Source organism: Chlorocebus sabaeus, chromosome 6 (genome assembly GCF_047675955.1).
Source record: "Chlorocebus sabaeus isolate Y175 chromosome 6, mChlSab1.0.hap1, whole genome shotgun sequence".
Classification (NCBI taxonomy): Eukaryota; Metazoa; Chordata; class Mammalia; order Primates; family Cercopithecidae; genus Chlorocebus; species Chlorocebus sabaeus.
In genome coordinates this window covers 13,534,609-13,551,096 of record NC_132909.1, presented here as the reverse complement: position 1 = coordinate 13,551,096, position 16,488 = coordinate 13,534,609, and the positions used below count along the sequence as shown (strand labels likewise).

At 37.9% G+C, this 16,488-nt stretch overlaps 1 protein-coding gene across 3 annotated transcripts in view; it reads right to left on the bottom strand.

Moving 5' to 3' along the window:
* ZNF112 (zinc finger protein 112) overlaps positions 1-15,588 on the bottom strand; it is a 31,383-nt gene extending 15,795 nt beyond the window's left edge. The window contains exons 1-2 of one of the 3 annotated variants that reach the window (XM_007997096.3): positions 15,500-15,583; positions 1,129-1,177 (exon numbers count right to left, since the gene is read on the bottom strand). In XM_007997096.3, coding sequence (XP_007995287.3) covers positions 1,129-1,143 — 15 coding nt within the window. In that variant the 5' untranslated portion in view covers positions 1,144-1,177; positions 15,500-15,583. Of the gene's footprint in view, positions 1-1,128; positions 6,533-15,499 lie in introns of those variants that run through there. The other 2 variants (XM_007997098.3, XM_007997095.3) reach the window with 2 other exon arrangements.
* Between the last annotated feature and the right edge of the window lie 900 nt (positions 15,589-16,488).

The following is a 16,488-nucleotide window of genomic DNA, read 5'->3' as shown; positions in this document are numbered from 1 at the left end:
GGTATGACTAAACACTTTAAGTGCCTGTATTACTCTAATAAAATTAATAATGAAACACACACAGACATACAAACATATATAAACACATAGCTACAGGTACTAAGAAGAATCCAGCTCTTCTTGTACAAAAACATCTATTTTTTCCCCCAACTTTAGCTTCAATATAATCTTGTTAGACAAAACCATATTTTGTGTATTCCACCTGAGACATCACTTTGGAGAAAATATTTTTAGTTTTGAGTCCCTAGAACATTATGGACAAATAATATCAAAATTCTCTCAGATTGCTTTTTGAGTCAAGATTATTTGTAGGAAAACTGATAACTGCAATGTAAAACTGCAAGAATCCTCAGGAACTTAAAAGCTTGTGAGTTGGAAATAATTTAAAGAAAAGAGCCGGGCACGGTGGCTCACGCCTATAATCCCAGCACTTTGGGAGGCCAAGGTGTGAGGATCACAAGGTCAGGAGTTCAAGACCAGCCTGACCAAGACGGTGAAACCCCGTCTCTACTAAAAATACAAAAAATTAGCTGGGTGTGGTGGTAGGCGCCTGTAATCCCAGCTACTTGGGAGGCTGAGGCAGGGAATTGCTTGAATCCAGGAGACGAAGGTTGCAGTGAGCCGAGATCACGCTACTGCATTCCAGCCTAGGCGACAGAGCGAGACTCCATTTCAATTAAAAAAAAAAGAAAAAAGAAAAAGAAAAAGAAAAGGGGGGGGGATAACAACAGTTTACTTCAATAATATTAGATGATAAAAATTAACTGCTATTATTTTACGCAGATAAAAAGCCTAATTCAAAATTGTTATGTATTACTGCAAGAACAGTTATATTAAAAAAAAATGACCATGGCCAAAAACAGATTTGTAAGCAGGGCAATAAGGTGTAGGATTTTAAAATTTCTATCCTTTTTTTGTACTATTATTTATGAAATAAATAATAAAACACATTTACAACTAAAAGGAAATTTTAGAAAAGGACAAAAGCAAAAGCAAGAGCCTGATACATAAATGATACTAAATGCCTGCTGTCATTCTTTGCCCTTGGCAAAGAAAGGGGAAAAAGATGTGTCCACTCACTGCAAAATGAGGTCACATGTAAAATGGCAGAAATGAAAACAAGCTCACCTGGAATTTAGTCATTTTTCTCTTTCTTGTTCTAGAGAAAGGCAGAGACCTGAGAAGGGAGAACAGGGTAATACGAAAGAAGCCATAATTAAAAGGGAAATGTATCTTTGTGCAAATTAGAAAAAGGTGTCCCGTCCCCCAGCAGATGTGGCCACACACCGGCGTTAGGGAGCAGGTAGCATGGGCTGGATTCCAGCTACCACTTGGCCCTCCCGGCAGGGTGCCCTCATGCATGGAGCAACCTGCACAGCTGTACCCAGTAGCCTCACATGCCTTACAGCTCCCAGCGTGCTCATTCTGATCCTGGGAGAGGTGGGAAAGGAGAGGCAGTGGCATGTCATGTACCGGTTAAAAGTGGATTCTGGGGACAAAATGTTTATGCTGAAAATCCGGTGCTACTCTACACTTTCTGAGTGACCATGGTTAAATTCATGAACCTTTCTAATGTTTCAGTTCTGTCATCTGCAAAATCCAGACCATACAGTGCCAACAATATATGACTGTTATTAGGATTATCTGTGTGCACAGAGGAAACCTATTACAACTACACCAGGGATCTCTATTTCCTTGCAACTACAGAGATGCAGATAGTATTCTGTATCACAAAATTGCCCTGGCAAATGTATTTTGTAAGACATCTGGACAGCAGAGATTACTGCTCTGTCCCGGGAAAGTCACCCCGTAACTTCTGGAATGTCTGTAGCTCTGGCTTCTTACTTTTATTTGTTGCCACGGTATATACTATAAACATCGAGACCGCCCTTATGAAAAATACAGTGGCTAGTAAATATTCCTCCTGAGCTCAGGGGAAGTTCAGTGGTACATCCCTCTTCCCACAGGGTACAACAAAAGCCTAATGAAACCTGTGAGACTACATTTCTTAAACAAAAATGTGATCCTCTGTCTAGCTATGACAAAATCTCATTGGCGATGAGAACACCTAGCCCGTGGGGTTGTTTACGGGGCTGTGTGTGCTCCTCTGTGAAAAGCAGCTCAGTGCTTGACCCTGGGGAGGACTGGACACCAGGAGTTTAATTTCATGGTTCTTCCTCAAGGCTTGTTACTTTACTTACTGTTCTCGGGCAACTTTAAGGCTATCTGTGGAAGAGAAAGAACTGAAAAAAATTAAAAAGGAACTGAACATGAACTGTGAGTAAGGCAGAGCCTTCTAGCACCACCTCAAAGAGAGGTCCACTACTCCAGGAGGCACCTGCTCCCTCCTCCTCCACCTGGCCTCTGCTGTAGAATCCACGGGATGTAAGCACAGCTACCAAGGACAAGTATGAACTTGGCTGTGTAATCAGCAGTAAAAGAGCTGAGGTTTCTTTCACTTATCCAGTATTTATGGATCACCTTCGAAAAGGGATATAGTGCCCAGATAGATGCCAGGGTAGAGGGTGCATGGAGCCCTTTGAGAGAGCATGGAAGGGCCCTCAAACCCACACATGATGAGGGAGGATGGAGAAAATGCAGGCTGCTCTTAGTGTTGGAAGGTGACTGACCTATATTTGCCGCTCAAAGAGAAAGGAGTCATCAGACTATTGAAACAGAATGAGAGTTAGTGGGTATCTAGGGCAAGAGAGGAGGCAGAAAATGTGGTGAGAAGACCAACGCATATGCTTTAGAGGAACTCCCTCAGTTAATCCCACAACCACCCAAGAAGTTGGGACAATTTGTAACTCCTTTTACAGTTGAGAATACTGAGGCATCAATATTTTAAGCGGCTTTGCCATTTTAGCTAGCAGAACAGCCAGGACTATTAGCCCAGGGTCTGTGTTCTCAATTACTAGGACAGTGGCTCTTAAGCTGCCAGCTAACCGGTATCAATGGGGAGGTTTAAAAAAGAATACCAACGCCCAGACTCAAGTCCAGGATCCATAAATGAGGATCTGTGGAAGAAGAGTTTTTATGAAATTCCCCAGATGACTACAGCGTACAGAGAGGATTGCAAACCACAGACCAGGACATGAATAGAGGCACTCTGCAGGATAAGCCCATGCAATTAACCACTAGGCCATTTGGCCTCTCAAGAAAATTGTCAGAGAACACTCAAGCCAGGAACAGAGAAGGGCCTGGGAGCCAGGCCTCTTGATTCCCAGATCCCCATTTCTCTCCTTTAAAAGATACTCTTGGAGCTGTCGCTAAGAGGAAGGAGCAGTAACATGCGCTGTAGATGTCTGCAGGCACGCACTCCGTGTGAAGATAGCCTTCCAGTTTAGACCTCTCTGATCACCTTTATCAAGCACGGGGTCACTAATCAGCCAAGGGACTTTGAGAATTCAAAAGAAAAGGGAATTATTGTTAAATATGAAGTCACACAGTAGCCATCCTATAGACTATTGTTGCTTCTTCATGTTTGATAGAATTAAAGCCTGATTATGTTCCTTTCTTGGTTAAAACATGGGCATAGCTGCCTTTGGGATAAAGTCTAGATTCTTAGCAAGCCACACAGGAATCTTTCATGTCTGTCTGCTCATGTTCTCTGCAAATCTTCTCTCCCCTTTGATCTCCAGCCGTGTAAATCACTTGATCTCATAAAAACGTCTCCAGGCCCTTGCATGTGCCATCCCTCCTGTACTCTTTTCACTTAGAGCCGGGGTTGGAAAGCTTTCGTAAAATGGACAGATAGTGAGTATTTCAGGCTTTGTGGGTCACATGCTGTCTCTGCGCAATATTGTTCTTTCTTTTCGCAACCCTTCAAATGTAAAAACCATTCTTAGCTGAAGGGGAGACACACAAAAACAAGCCACAGGCAATTTGCCCACCTGCATCACAGATCCTCTTAGCTTTTAACACCGAGCTTGTATGTACTCTGCTCTATGATACCTTTAAGAAGGTTTTGCTGCAGGCTTATTAGCTCCTAAAGCCCATTTCGCCAGCCTAATGAAAGCAGAATGTTTTGGCTAAGAGCCCAGGCTACAGAATCAAGCTGCCAAGCTTTAATCCTGACTCTACCACTTACTGGCAGCATAAACTGACATACATTAATCAACCTCTCAATGCCTCTGTTCTTCATCTGTAAAATGGAGATAAAAGTTGGGTTGTTATGTGAGATAAATGAGTTCAATACATCATAATATATCATACTATTCATCATACATCATAATATTAGAAAGTCAGTGTGAGTGGTAATAAAATCTGATCAACGTTAGCCATTGTTACTACCATCCTCATTGTTATCACTATGAAATAAATCATTTGGTGGGTGGCTTCAGCATCCCACCAAAACTGATCAGAGAGAAGGGACAGGGAATATTCAGATATTTTATTTCTCCTACATCTTTTTTCAGAAAATTTGAATACACGCTCACTGAGTTGAAGGTCCCTATTTCCTGCTGCCTGCTGGAAAGCTGCACAACCACAGACAGGTACCAAATAATTCCTCTCTGCCAATCCTTATGTTTGGTTATAAGCAAATGGAGAATTTGACACAGTTCCCACCACACAGAAATCTGTAGCCAAGCGGGAAAGACAGATCAGAAATAAGCAGCAGAAGCATCGGCGAGCTCAAAGACAGGTCAGCAGAAACAATCAAACCTGAAGCACATGAAAACAGTGTGCATTCTGTTGGTGATAGAGTGCTCTACAAATGTCAATGAGGTCAAGATGTTAATAGCATTATTCAGGTCTTTTGAATCCTTCCTGGGTTTCAGTCTTCTTGTTCTGATTATTGGTAAAAGAGTGTTGAGATTTCTACATAGAACTGTGGGTTTCTCTATTTTTTCTTTTAATTCTGTCAGTTTTTCTTCATGTAACTGTTGTTTTGGGGGTACACATTTAGGATTGTTATGTCTACTTGGGGAACTGACTCTTGGCATAGTGTCCCTCGGTATCCCTGGCCGTGGTCTGAAGTCTTTGATATTAATATAGCCACTCCGTAGTATAGCTCCTTTTCTCTTTTTAACTTTCAAATTATTTATGCCCTTGTATTTAAATGGAGTTCTTTCAGACCGCATATACTTGGTTCTTGCTTTTTATCCAATCTTACAATCTCTTTAAATTGATGTATTCAGGCCATTAGCATTTCCCTATAATTACTGATATAGCTGGATTTCTGTATACCATTATCTTTTTTCCTGTTTGTCTTCCCTGATTTTGTCCCTCTATTACTCCTTTTTCTGCCTTCTTTTGGGTATTTGATTTTTTTTTTCTTTTTTACTATTCCATTCATTTTATCTATTAGCTTTTGGCTACATGTCCTTTTTTTTTTTCCAGTGGTTGCTCCAGGGTTGTAATATACATATCTAATCTTTCACAGTGTATTTAGCATTACTGTTTTACTACTTTTTGTAAAATGCAGATGCCTTACCAACAAATAGTTCCCTTTACCTCCCCACTTTGTTTCATTTGTATATACTACTCTATATACACATAAACCTCTAGTCAAGAAAGTTATAATTTTTATTTAAACAGTCATGCATATTTTAAAGAGTAGAAAACAGTATTTTATATTTGCCAAAAAACTTACTATTTCTGGTGCTCTTTCATCATTTCTGAAGTTCCTAGTTTCCATTTAGTATCATTTCTATTCAGCCTAAAGAACTTCCTTTAGTGCTCCTTTTAGCACAGGTGTGGCATTTTTTCCCTTCATTCATGAAGGACATTTTCCTTGGATATAGAATTTTGTACCTACAACTCCTTTAAGAATCTTAAAGATGATGTTCCAAAGTTTTCTGGCCTCCATGGCTTCCCATGAGAAATCTACATATATCTGAATCATTGTTCTACCAGATATATAATGTGTCATTTTCTCTAGCTGTATTCAAGAATTTTTGTTTATTTTTAATTTTCAGAAGTTTGATTATGATGTATCCAGAAGTGATTTTCTCTAAGTTTATCATATTTGGTATTCAATGAGTTTCTGGAATCTGTAAATTTATGTCTCTCACCAAATCTGGGCAATTTTCAGCTAGTACTTCCAAATAAACATTTCTCTCCTCTCCTCCTGAGACTCCAAAGACAGGAGTATTCGACTTCTGATATCGTCCCACAGGTTCCAAAGCCTCTGCTTGTTTTTTTTTTTTTTTTCAATTTTTTTTCTCTCTGTTGTTTAAATAGCATTTTTATACTAATCTGTCTTCAAGTTCACTGATTCTTTCTTCTGTCATCTCCAGTGTGCTACTGAGCCCATTGAATAATTTTTTTTTTTACCTCAGATGTTATCTTTTTCATAAAACAAATCTTAATTTCCTAGGAATTCAAATCAGACAAAGTGTTTTCTCTAACTATAATAGATTTAAAGTAGAAATGAACAAGAAAAAGATATCTGGACAATCTCCAAATGTTTGGAAATTAAGCAGCATACTTCTAAGCAACCAATGAAATTAGTTACAAAAGAAATTAGATGCAGTGAAGTGGAAATACTTTTTAGAAAATAAATTAGAGCATATTTTAAATGGAATCAAGACTTAAATGCAACATATCAAAATGTAAGAGATGCAGCTAAAGCAGATATTATAAAGAAATGTATAGCAATGATGCATATATTAGAAAAGAGGTCTTAAAGGCAAACAGAAAAAAGAATATAATAAACCTAAGACAGAAATCAATGACATTGAAAACACAAAAACACTAGACAAAATCAAGCCTAGCAAAATATGGCTGGGCCAAATCCAGCCCACTGCTTGTTTTTGTACAGGATGTAAGCTAAGAATGATTTTTACTTTTTAACGGTTGAAAAAAATCCTAAAAAGATTATTTTGTGATGTGACAATTACATGAAACTCAAATTTCAGTGTCCATAAAGTGTTACTGTAACACAGCCATGCTCATTTGTTTACGTACAACCTATGACTGCTTTTGCATTACAGCAGCAGGGCTATGTAGTTATAACGGAGACCACAGGTGGCACTCTCATTTCTTCATATCGTTGCTAAGCATAATTTAACACAGTGACTCAGCAATAGGTTAACTCAATTGGGTTAAATGCCATTAATTGAACAGCATTTCAAGTACCATATGTATTGCTGTACCACTACATTTTAATTTCTGTATTACTAGTACACACTTATCAAGCCAAACACAAGGAAAAAAAAAAACAAAACAGAAAAACAGACTTTGTTACACTTTGAAGGCACAATGGAGGTGAAATATTTTGTTAATGAAATAGATGACAAAGCTTATCATGCTTATTGTGCTTCCTATGCAGTGACAACATATCTATGCTAAAATAAACATAGGTCAACACTGTCACACTAAGCACTCATCACAATAGTCTCAATTCACAATAAATGGTCAGAAAAATTAGAAAATTTTAAATAAAATGTCTCATCAGAGCAGAATTTTTTCACAAAAAATAATGAAAATAAGGTAGCAACTACAGTACATTTCAATATTCAGATATTCAGCTTTTTTTTCTTTTTTCCTGTTTTAATTAACCACAATCCCAAACTATGTAAGATATTTTCTAATGAGCCAGTACAGAAAATGGTATCAAGAGGGCAACACGTTTAAGGCAGATTTGAAAGTCTTTCCATTTCTAATGCAGATCTGCTCAATATGTTTCACATGTAAGTAGACCAGTGGCTTTTATTTTCATTTTAATTGCTAGCACTGGCCATTTTAAAAGACAAACTATTTTTGGATAAAACTAATTTTTCAGACACTAAAGTAAATTACACTGAAGCATGCAACCTTTTGAAATCTATTTTTTCATTGTCAATATAGCACATCCCATTATTTCAGATCTTAAACATAATTAAATGTCAGAAAATGTCAGTGAGTTATCTTTCAGTAATGATTTGCTAATTATTCCACTTGGGTACTTTAAAAATCTTTAGATACTACAGTCTTTTGTTTCAAGATCTTCAAGTTTGGTAAGTTTAATCGATATTCAGCTTCTACTTCTGCCCCAAGCAAGGAAAGTAATTTACCAGTGATGAGTTAATTAAATCATGTTTGATTGTAGAAGGAAAAAAAATGTGTCCAGATAAAATAAATTTGTTTATGATTATTAGACTTTGGGCAAGACCAACTGCTCTAAGAGTTGAGGACAATGGGAACAACATTATGGACCATTAAAATACAAGGGAAATGATTCTGATAAATTTTATTTGGCTCTTGATGATTTCACAGATGTTACTAATGTTGCTCAGATGTTGTGTATTTAAGGAATCAATGGCAAGTTTGAGGGGTTGAATAATTAGCCTCTAGGAACAGTCTATATGGAACAACCACAGGTGAAAATATTACCGAAGAAGGTGCAAATATTAATTCAGTAAACCTGAGGCAGTTTTAAATGATGTGTTAAAATTGATAGTGGTAAAAGATATGTTGGAGCAGAAAAAGGCAGAGGTTGGATTTATAAAAACGTGTATTTAAAGCCTGTGGTTACTCATTGTATTATTCATCAGCAGGTACTCTGCAGAGAATATTTTAATCTATCATGTGCTATTAAACCAGTAATGGCAACAGTGAACTTCATTCAAACTCAAAGATTTAACCATCATCAGTTTCATGAATTTCATGAGAAGTAGAAAAATCCTGACTTGCCCTACCACATGAGAGTTCAATGTCTGAGCAGCAATAAAGTTTTACTGTGATTTTTTTAAAATCTCAAGGCTGAGACTGAAATATTTCTGAGTAAGAACTTCCCTCAAGCGTGAATGACATTGGAAATTAGCTTTAGCTGCAGCCTTGATAATGTTTCTTAATGAATTCAACCTAAAATTAGAAGGCAAAACAGTACTTATTTGTGAAGCTTATAGTGTAGGAGAATTATTTCAAAGACAATTAATGTCTGAATCACAGGTAATGCTAAGCTACTTTACAAATTTCCAGTGCTGTCAAAAGTTGTTATCTCAATTCTCACATAAATTTGTAGCATATATATTATCTGAGCCCAAACTTCAGAATTGTAACAGTGTTTTCAGACCTTGATGCAAGTGCAAAGGACCTTTCCACATTTCAAAGTCCATTTCATTGCACACTGAATTCTCCCAACCTTCCATTGGAAGTGATTATTCTGAAATGTAGTGACATACTAAAAGGTAAATATCAAGAGTCTACAAGAATTCTTTAAATGTCTTCTGTATTAGTTTCTATTGCTGCTATAATAAATTACCACAAACTTGGTGACTTAAAATAATGCAATTTATTCTTTATTAGTTATGGAGATCAGAAGTCTAAAATCAGTTTCCTTAGGTTAAAGTCAAGGTGTCATCAGGACTGGTTGCTTCTCACCGGAATCCATTTCCTTGCCTTTTCTAATTTCTAGAGGCTGCTGGAATTCCTTGGCTTATGGCTGCAGCACTCCAATTTCTGCTTCTGTTAATCATGTCACTTTCTTCTAACTGTGATCCTTCTGCTTTTCTCTTATAAGAATCCTTGTAATTACACTGGGCCCAACCAGATAATCCAGGATAACCTACGCATCTTAAAATCCATAAGTTTAATCACACCAGTAAATCTCTCATACCATGTGAAGTAACATTCACAAGCTCTGGAAATTAGGATATGAATATATTTAGGGAGTCATTATTCAGTTTACCACATCTTTCAACTCATTAATATTCACAATTGAAATCATTTGCTTGTGGATTAGTATCAGTACTTGGTAGGACCTATTTGTTTAAAAAAGTTCTTTTCAAAGATAAAATACATAAAATCTCATTACAAATCAGCATTAACAGATGAACATTTACAGTCAATTTTGATGACAGGGAATAGCAACCTTGAACTTCAATTAAGTTGTACTCAATCATTATATCTTAAATTTTGTCAATTAAAGTTTCCTCTCATTATATAAATACCTAAATAATAGTACAGATATTTCTAGTTAACTGGAAAAACAGAAATATTTACAGTGTGGGCCTCAAAAAACAGGTTTGCCGGCTCCTGGACAAAATTAATTCAACCCACAGGGGGTTCTTTGCAAAGACTAGTAAAAATTAAACTCTAGATGAAGAACAAAAAAGACACAAATTACCAAAATCAAGAATGAAAGAAGAGATATCACTACAGACTTAACAGGCATTAGAAATATAAATGAATTCACATTAATGAATTCAAAGTGATAGATGAAATGGTTTAATTCCTTGAAAGACACAAACACAAAATACTGATGAGAGAAATCAAAGAGAAAAATGAAAAACATCACTCACAATTCTACATACTTCATTGATTCGTTCATGTGATGTTATGGAAAAGGCAATGGGGTTGGGGAGTAAACCAGGGGTTTCCTGGGGTTAAGAGCTGGGGAAGAGTTTGACTACAAAAAGGTACCACAAGGGCATGTTTCTGGGCAATGGAACTCTAATGAATCTTGATTGTGATGGTGAAGTCTACATGACAATGCAATTGCCAAAACTCAGAAATGTACACCAAAAAGAGGAAATTCTACCATAAGTAGATAAGTTAAACAGTAAATGTTAACAAATTAAATAAGGCTGTTCTGCAGGTACTTGTCAAACTTTTAAGTGCACAACAATCACCACCTCCAGTAAAAGTGAAGCAGAAAAAGCATTTGACAAAATACAACATCCACTCATGACAGAACTTTCGCAGACTAAAAATATAATGGAATTTATAAAAATGCTTTCCCCTATGATCAGAAACAAGGCAGAGATGTGTACTCTTGACATACCTATTCAACATTGTACTGAAAATCAGCCAGTGTAGTGAGGCAAGGAAAAGATTAGATTAGAAAGGAATACAGATTAGAAAGGAAGAAGTAAAACTGACCCTATTAATAATATACAACATGTTTCTCTATGGAAAATCCCAAGGAATCTACCAAAAAACAAAAATTTCTAATGAGTATAGCAATGCCAGAGAATACAAGGTCAATGCACAAAAATCAGGTGTATTTCTATACACTAACAATGTAAAACTGGAAACCAAAATTTTTATTTATTATTATTATTATTTTTTGAGATGGAGTCTTGTTCTGTTGCCCAGGCTGGAGTGCAGTGGCCCGATCTCAGCTCACCGCAAGCTCCGCCTCCCGAGTTCATGCCATTCTCCTGCCTCAGTCTCCCGAGTAGCTGGGACTACAGGCGACCATCACCACTACTGGCTAATTTTTTTGTATTTTTTAGTGGAGACGGGGTTTCACCATGTTAGCCAGGATGGTCTCAATCTCCTGACCTCGTGATCCACCTGCCTCAGCCTCCCAAAGTGCTGGGATTACAGGCGTGAGCCACTGCGCCGGGCCGGAAACCAAAATTTTAAAACAATATGATTTAAAATAGCTCTAGAAGAATAAATTATATATTATGTAATGTAACATATGTCTAAACAAAACATGTATAGATCTGTATTCAGAAAATCATGAAACACTAATGCAAGAAATTAAAGAACACTTAAATGAAGGGACATGTTATATTCATGAACTGGAAAACTCAATGTGATAAAGACAGACCTACTGATTTTTTTTTTTTTTTTTTTTTTTTTTTTTTGAGACGGAGTCTTGCTCTGTCGCCCAGGCTGGAGTGCAGTGGCCGGATCTCAGTTCACTGCAAGCTCCGCCTCCCGGGTTTACGCCATTCTCCTGCCTCAGCCTCCCGAGTAGCTGGGACTACAGGCGCCCGCCATCTCGCCCGGCTAGTTTTTTTGTATTTTTTAGTAGAGACGGGGTTTCACCGTGTTAGCCAGGATGGTCTCGATCTCCTGACCTCGTGATCCGCCCGTCTCGGCCTCCCAAAGTGCTGGGATTACAGGCTTGAGCCACCGCCAGACCTACTGATTTAACACAATGGCAATGAAAATCCCAGCTAAATATTTGGTAGGTGTAAATAAGCCAATTCTAAAATGCATATGGAAAGGCAAAGGAACCAGAATAGCTAAAAACAATTTTGGAAAAAAAGAATAAATTGGGAGGAATCAAACTATCCAGTCTTAAGATTTACTGTCAAGCTACAGTAAATATGATATCTTGGTACTGGTGAAGAGATATACATATAGATCAATTTAGCAGAACACGGTACAGAAATAAACCCAAACAAGTAGTGTTGGGATGGTTGGTCATTCATATGTAAAGAAATATACCCCAACTTAACCATCACATATTATAAAAAAGTTAACTCAAAATGGATCACAGATTTAAGTGTAAAACCATAAAACTTCTAGAACGAGAGAAAATCTTCATGACCTGGGGCTAGGCAGACTTCTTAGAGATTACATCAAAAGCACAATCCAAAAAAGATAACATTGATAAATCAGATGTCATTAAAATTAGAAACTTTTGTAAAGACACTATTAAGAGAATGAAAAGACAAGCTACAGGTTGAGAAGAAATATTTGCAAATCACACATCCAACAAAGGACTTATATCCAGAATATATAAATAGCTCTCAAAAATCAACAATAGGAAAAATATAACCCAATGTAAAACTGGGCAAAGCATGCATACAGACACTACAGCAAAGAAGATATAAGGCTGGCAAAGAAACAACAACAACAAAAATATCTGCTGAACACCATTAGCCATTAGGGAAAAGTAAATTAAAGTCACAATGCTTAGAATGGCTAAAATTAAAAAAAAAAAATAAGAAAAATACTAAGTGCTGATGAAGATGTAAATAAACTGGAACTTTCTACATCATTAGTGGGAATGCAAAATGGTACAGATACTACAGTTTGGCAGTTTCTTAAACATACATTTCCCATATGACTCAGTAACCCCACTCCTGGCTTCATACCCTACAGAAATAAGCACAAAAAACTGTACATGAATGTTTATATCAGCTCTCTTCATAAATGCCAAAAAGTGGGGGAAAAAGTCTATCAACCAGTGAATAGATAAACTGTGATATATGCATAAAATGGATACTTCTGTTAAACAGAAGTAAACAGAAATGAAGTATTGATACATACAACAACTTGAATGAATGTCAAGAGCAATTTGCTAAGTAAAAGAATCCGGTCTCAAATTTTACATACAGCATCAGTTCATTTACATGACATTCTCAAAAAGACAAAACTATAGAGTTTTAGTGGTGATGGTAGTTGCCAGTGGTTACAGGTACGGTGAGGGGTGATTATGAGGGAAGACATGAGGGGAGTTTTTGGGGTGATGGAACTGTTCTTTTTCTGACTATGGTAGTTGTTATACAAACTATACCTGTATTGTAATAGAATTGTACACCAAAAATAACAAAATAGTCAATTTTACTGTAGAAACATTTTTTAAAAACCTGTTTTAAAAACCTGGAAACACGACCTCAGTTATAAGGCATGGTCTATAAATGTTATCATTTCTAACAACTGGTTTCTTAGGAATTTTTTTTTACATTATCAAAACATAACCAATCATTGTTCTTCAACTCTTCAATACTCTGAAATAGTTGGTGGATTCTATAACCTACCAATTTTCAGTGAGATTAAGGAATATCTCCAGGGGTTATTCCTATTCTATTTCGATATCTAATTCCAATTCTACACTGCAAATCCTTGATGCCAGCTGTCTGTTGAGTAGCTACTCTAACCATAAACCTTTAACAACCTTGTACGGTGTGCTGGGCACACAGAGAAAAATATGACATGGTCCTAGAAATAGAAGAACTTTCAGTGTATGGATATAGATACAGAGAAATAAGAAACAAAGAGCTACAAGACTTAGGCAAGGCAAACTCTATACTGGAACACAAAATTCATCACCATCCTTCTCCAAGGTACAACTCTCTTGCATCCCCTAGCTTTCCCAAGTAAGGACCATTCTGTAAGCTGCAACGAATGAAAACCTTAGAGTAGCTGCTGGCATTTCCCTTTCACGGTCTTGGATATAAGCAATTTATGATCATCAATGTTTGACAATTATGACAATCAATCAAACAATATTATACTAAGTCGATGTTAGAGATTTGCTTTAAAATACTAAAACAAAAAAATAGGGGCGGGGAGTTGATACAAGATTGGCAAATGTTAACAAAGGTTGAAGCTGGGTGATGCTTCCACAGAATTATTTTAGTCATATTACATTTGGCTATGCTTATAAATTTCTGTAGTAAAAACTTAAGGGAAAATTAAAGCTATGAAGCCTATTTGGTTAAACATGGGTAAAAATTCAAAAAGAAGTCTACCGAAGAGGAAAATATTGAAATATTAATATTGTTATTGTTATAGCCTGTGGTTAGCATAATTAATTTTTTCTTTTACATTTTCTATACTTTCTTAATCTTTTACAATATGCAATCATTTATAGAATTAGAATGTGAACCATAAATATTTCAAGTAAAATTAAATTACAGATAACTAAAAAAACAGCAAAAATTCAAAGCTCATTAACCTCGCTTTCAGCGTCCTCTAGAAAAATCCAAACATGTCTTCTGAAGCTGATACTAAACACATCGAGAACTAAAGCAATGGATGGAAACTATTTGAATTCAAATCCCAGCTCAGGCTCTTACCACCTGGGTGACCTAAACCAGCCTATGCTCTGTGTCTGTTTGCTTATCTTTAAGATGAAAATGGTAGTACCCAACTCAGCCTCAAAGGGCTCTTGTGAGGATTAAATACGTTAATTCATATCAAACTCTTAGAATAATCAGCACTAAATGTTTAAATACTATCTGTATTACTCATACCCAAGTACTCCCTCATTCGTTTCTGCATTTATTGAACAAATATCAGGGCATCTTCGAGCAGAATATCCCAAGGAATGAAGGAAATATCGTCTCCCCTGGAAAGAAAGGATGATAAGTACTACTCAGGACTCCGCTGCCAAGTGCCACAGGGTCATTCCCTCCTTCTCCCTGCAGCCTTTTTCAAGAAGTCAAGGCTAAAGAAAGAAAGGAGGATGGGAGAAATCAGCACTCCTGCATGAATTACAGCGGACTACCCAGACAGCCGGGAGTGAACCTCTCCTAAAGAAAAATCTCTCAGTGATCAGAAAAGGGCCAGGGATACTCTGCAGCTGGAGCTCTGACCCTATCCTGGGTTCACAGACGCTTTCAGGGAACTGAGTGCTTCTCAGAAAATGAAAAAGTGCTAATAACAAGAGACCCATCTTTTACCATCTGTCAGGCTCTGTTCTAACTCTTTTTATTTAACTCTCAAAAGAACTCCATTCAATAGATAGATAGTACCATTTTTAAGAAAAAGAAACATAGGCAGAGAGATTAAGATACGCGCCTGTTATTACACTGCTATTAAGTGGCAGAGCTGGCTGATGGTCAGGGGAAAGGGCTGGGGGAGTACAGAACCCAGGAGATCCCCAGTCCCTGCGATGTAGGATCCTGGACTCCCAGCGCTAAGTGGGGATGCGCCAGCCGCCCCACACTGGAGAAGGCTCATTCAAAGAAAACACAAATCCCGCCCTTCGCCGCAAGTGGATTCTCCTCCCCTAGAGCGACTGCCCGGTTGCTACGGGCCCCCAGCAAAAGGAACATCAGTATGGACAGAAGGAGCAGGACGCAGGGCGGGGAGGGCTCACCTTTCTGGGAGGAACGAAGGCCGCGGCCTAGCGTACCTGGGGCGGAAGTGGCTCTGCCTGCAGAGACCTCCTGGACTACGCTTCCCAGAATTCCCGACGGGATCAGGGAGCCGGCCTCAGCCTCCTAGAGCGGAAGTTACCCGACTACACCGGGCTCCCAAACTACACTTCCCAGAATTCCTACAATAACGCTCCACCTCTCTGCCTGCCTGGGACGCAAGTGCAGGCTGCCAAGCTGACAGCCTGGATCGTATTTCGCATGTGCCGGTCCCAAAGGAATTCCTTAACTCCCCCTTCCCGGAACCGAAATGCTTCCAAAGACAGAGAGCTCCTATATATGTTTCTCTTATTTTCCCCAGCGGACCGTGCATGAAAGGCGCCTTTCCTGGCGCGTGTGTCTCTGACCCTGTGGATCTTATGGACAATTCCCGGAATTTCTTGCAGGGCAGCACTTCCCCTTAAGTCGTCTCTTTCTCGTTTGGATAGTCAGTATTTGTATAGTCACTATTCTCTTTTGGTTAGCCGTCTAATTTTCTACTGCTAGTCCAGCTCTACTGCCTTCCCCCTAGAGTTTGAATTTATTTTTTCTTCAAACGCGACACAAACCCAAATAAACTCAACCAAATCGGACTTTACCTACCTACCTATCTACCAACCAAGAAAATATCCCATAAAGGAGAGAACGGAGAAGCTTGCAATACAGGAAGAAAAAAAAAAAAAGAATTACAGAATGGAAGCGATGTGTGCGCTAAAAATGCAGGTACTGAAAGGAAATTGGACTGACTTGTACTGGACACCGAATTTAAGGAATACAGGATCTCAACCTTTCTTTGGATTACTTTTTTATTCCATTTTGGTGTGGATGCGTCTGAAACTGATAGTGCTGTTGCTACCTACCATAATGTGTTTGTTGCAAGATCCACAAGAACGTGGATGCCAAGAATCCACAAAAAACAGATGCAGCCGTTGATGGGGCCATAAGCCGAAAC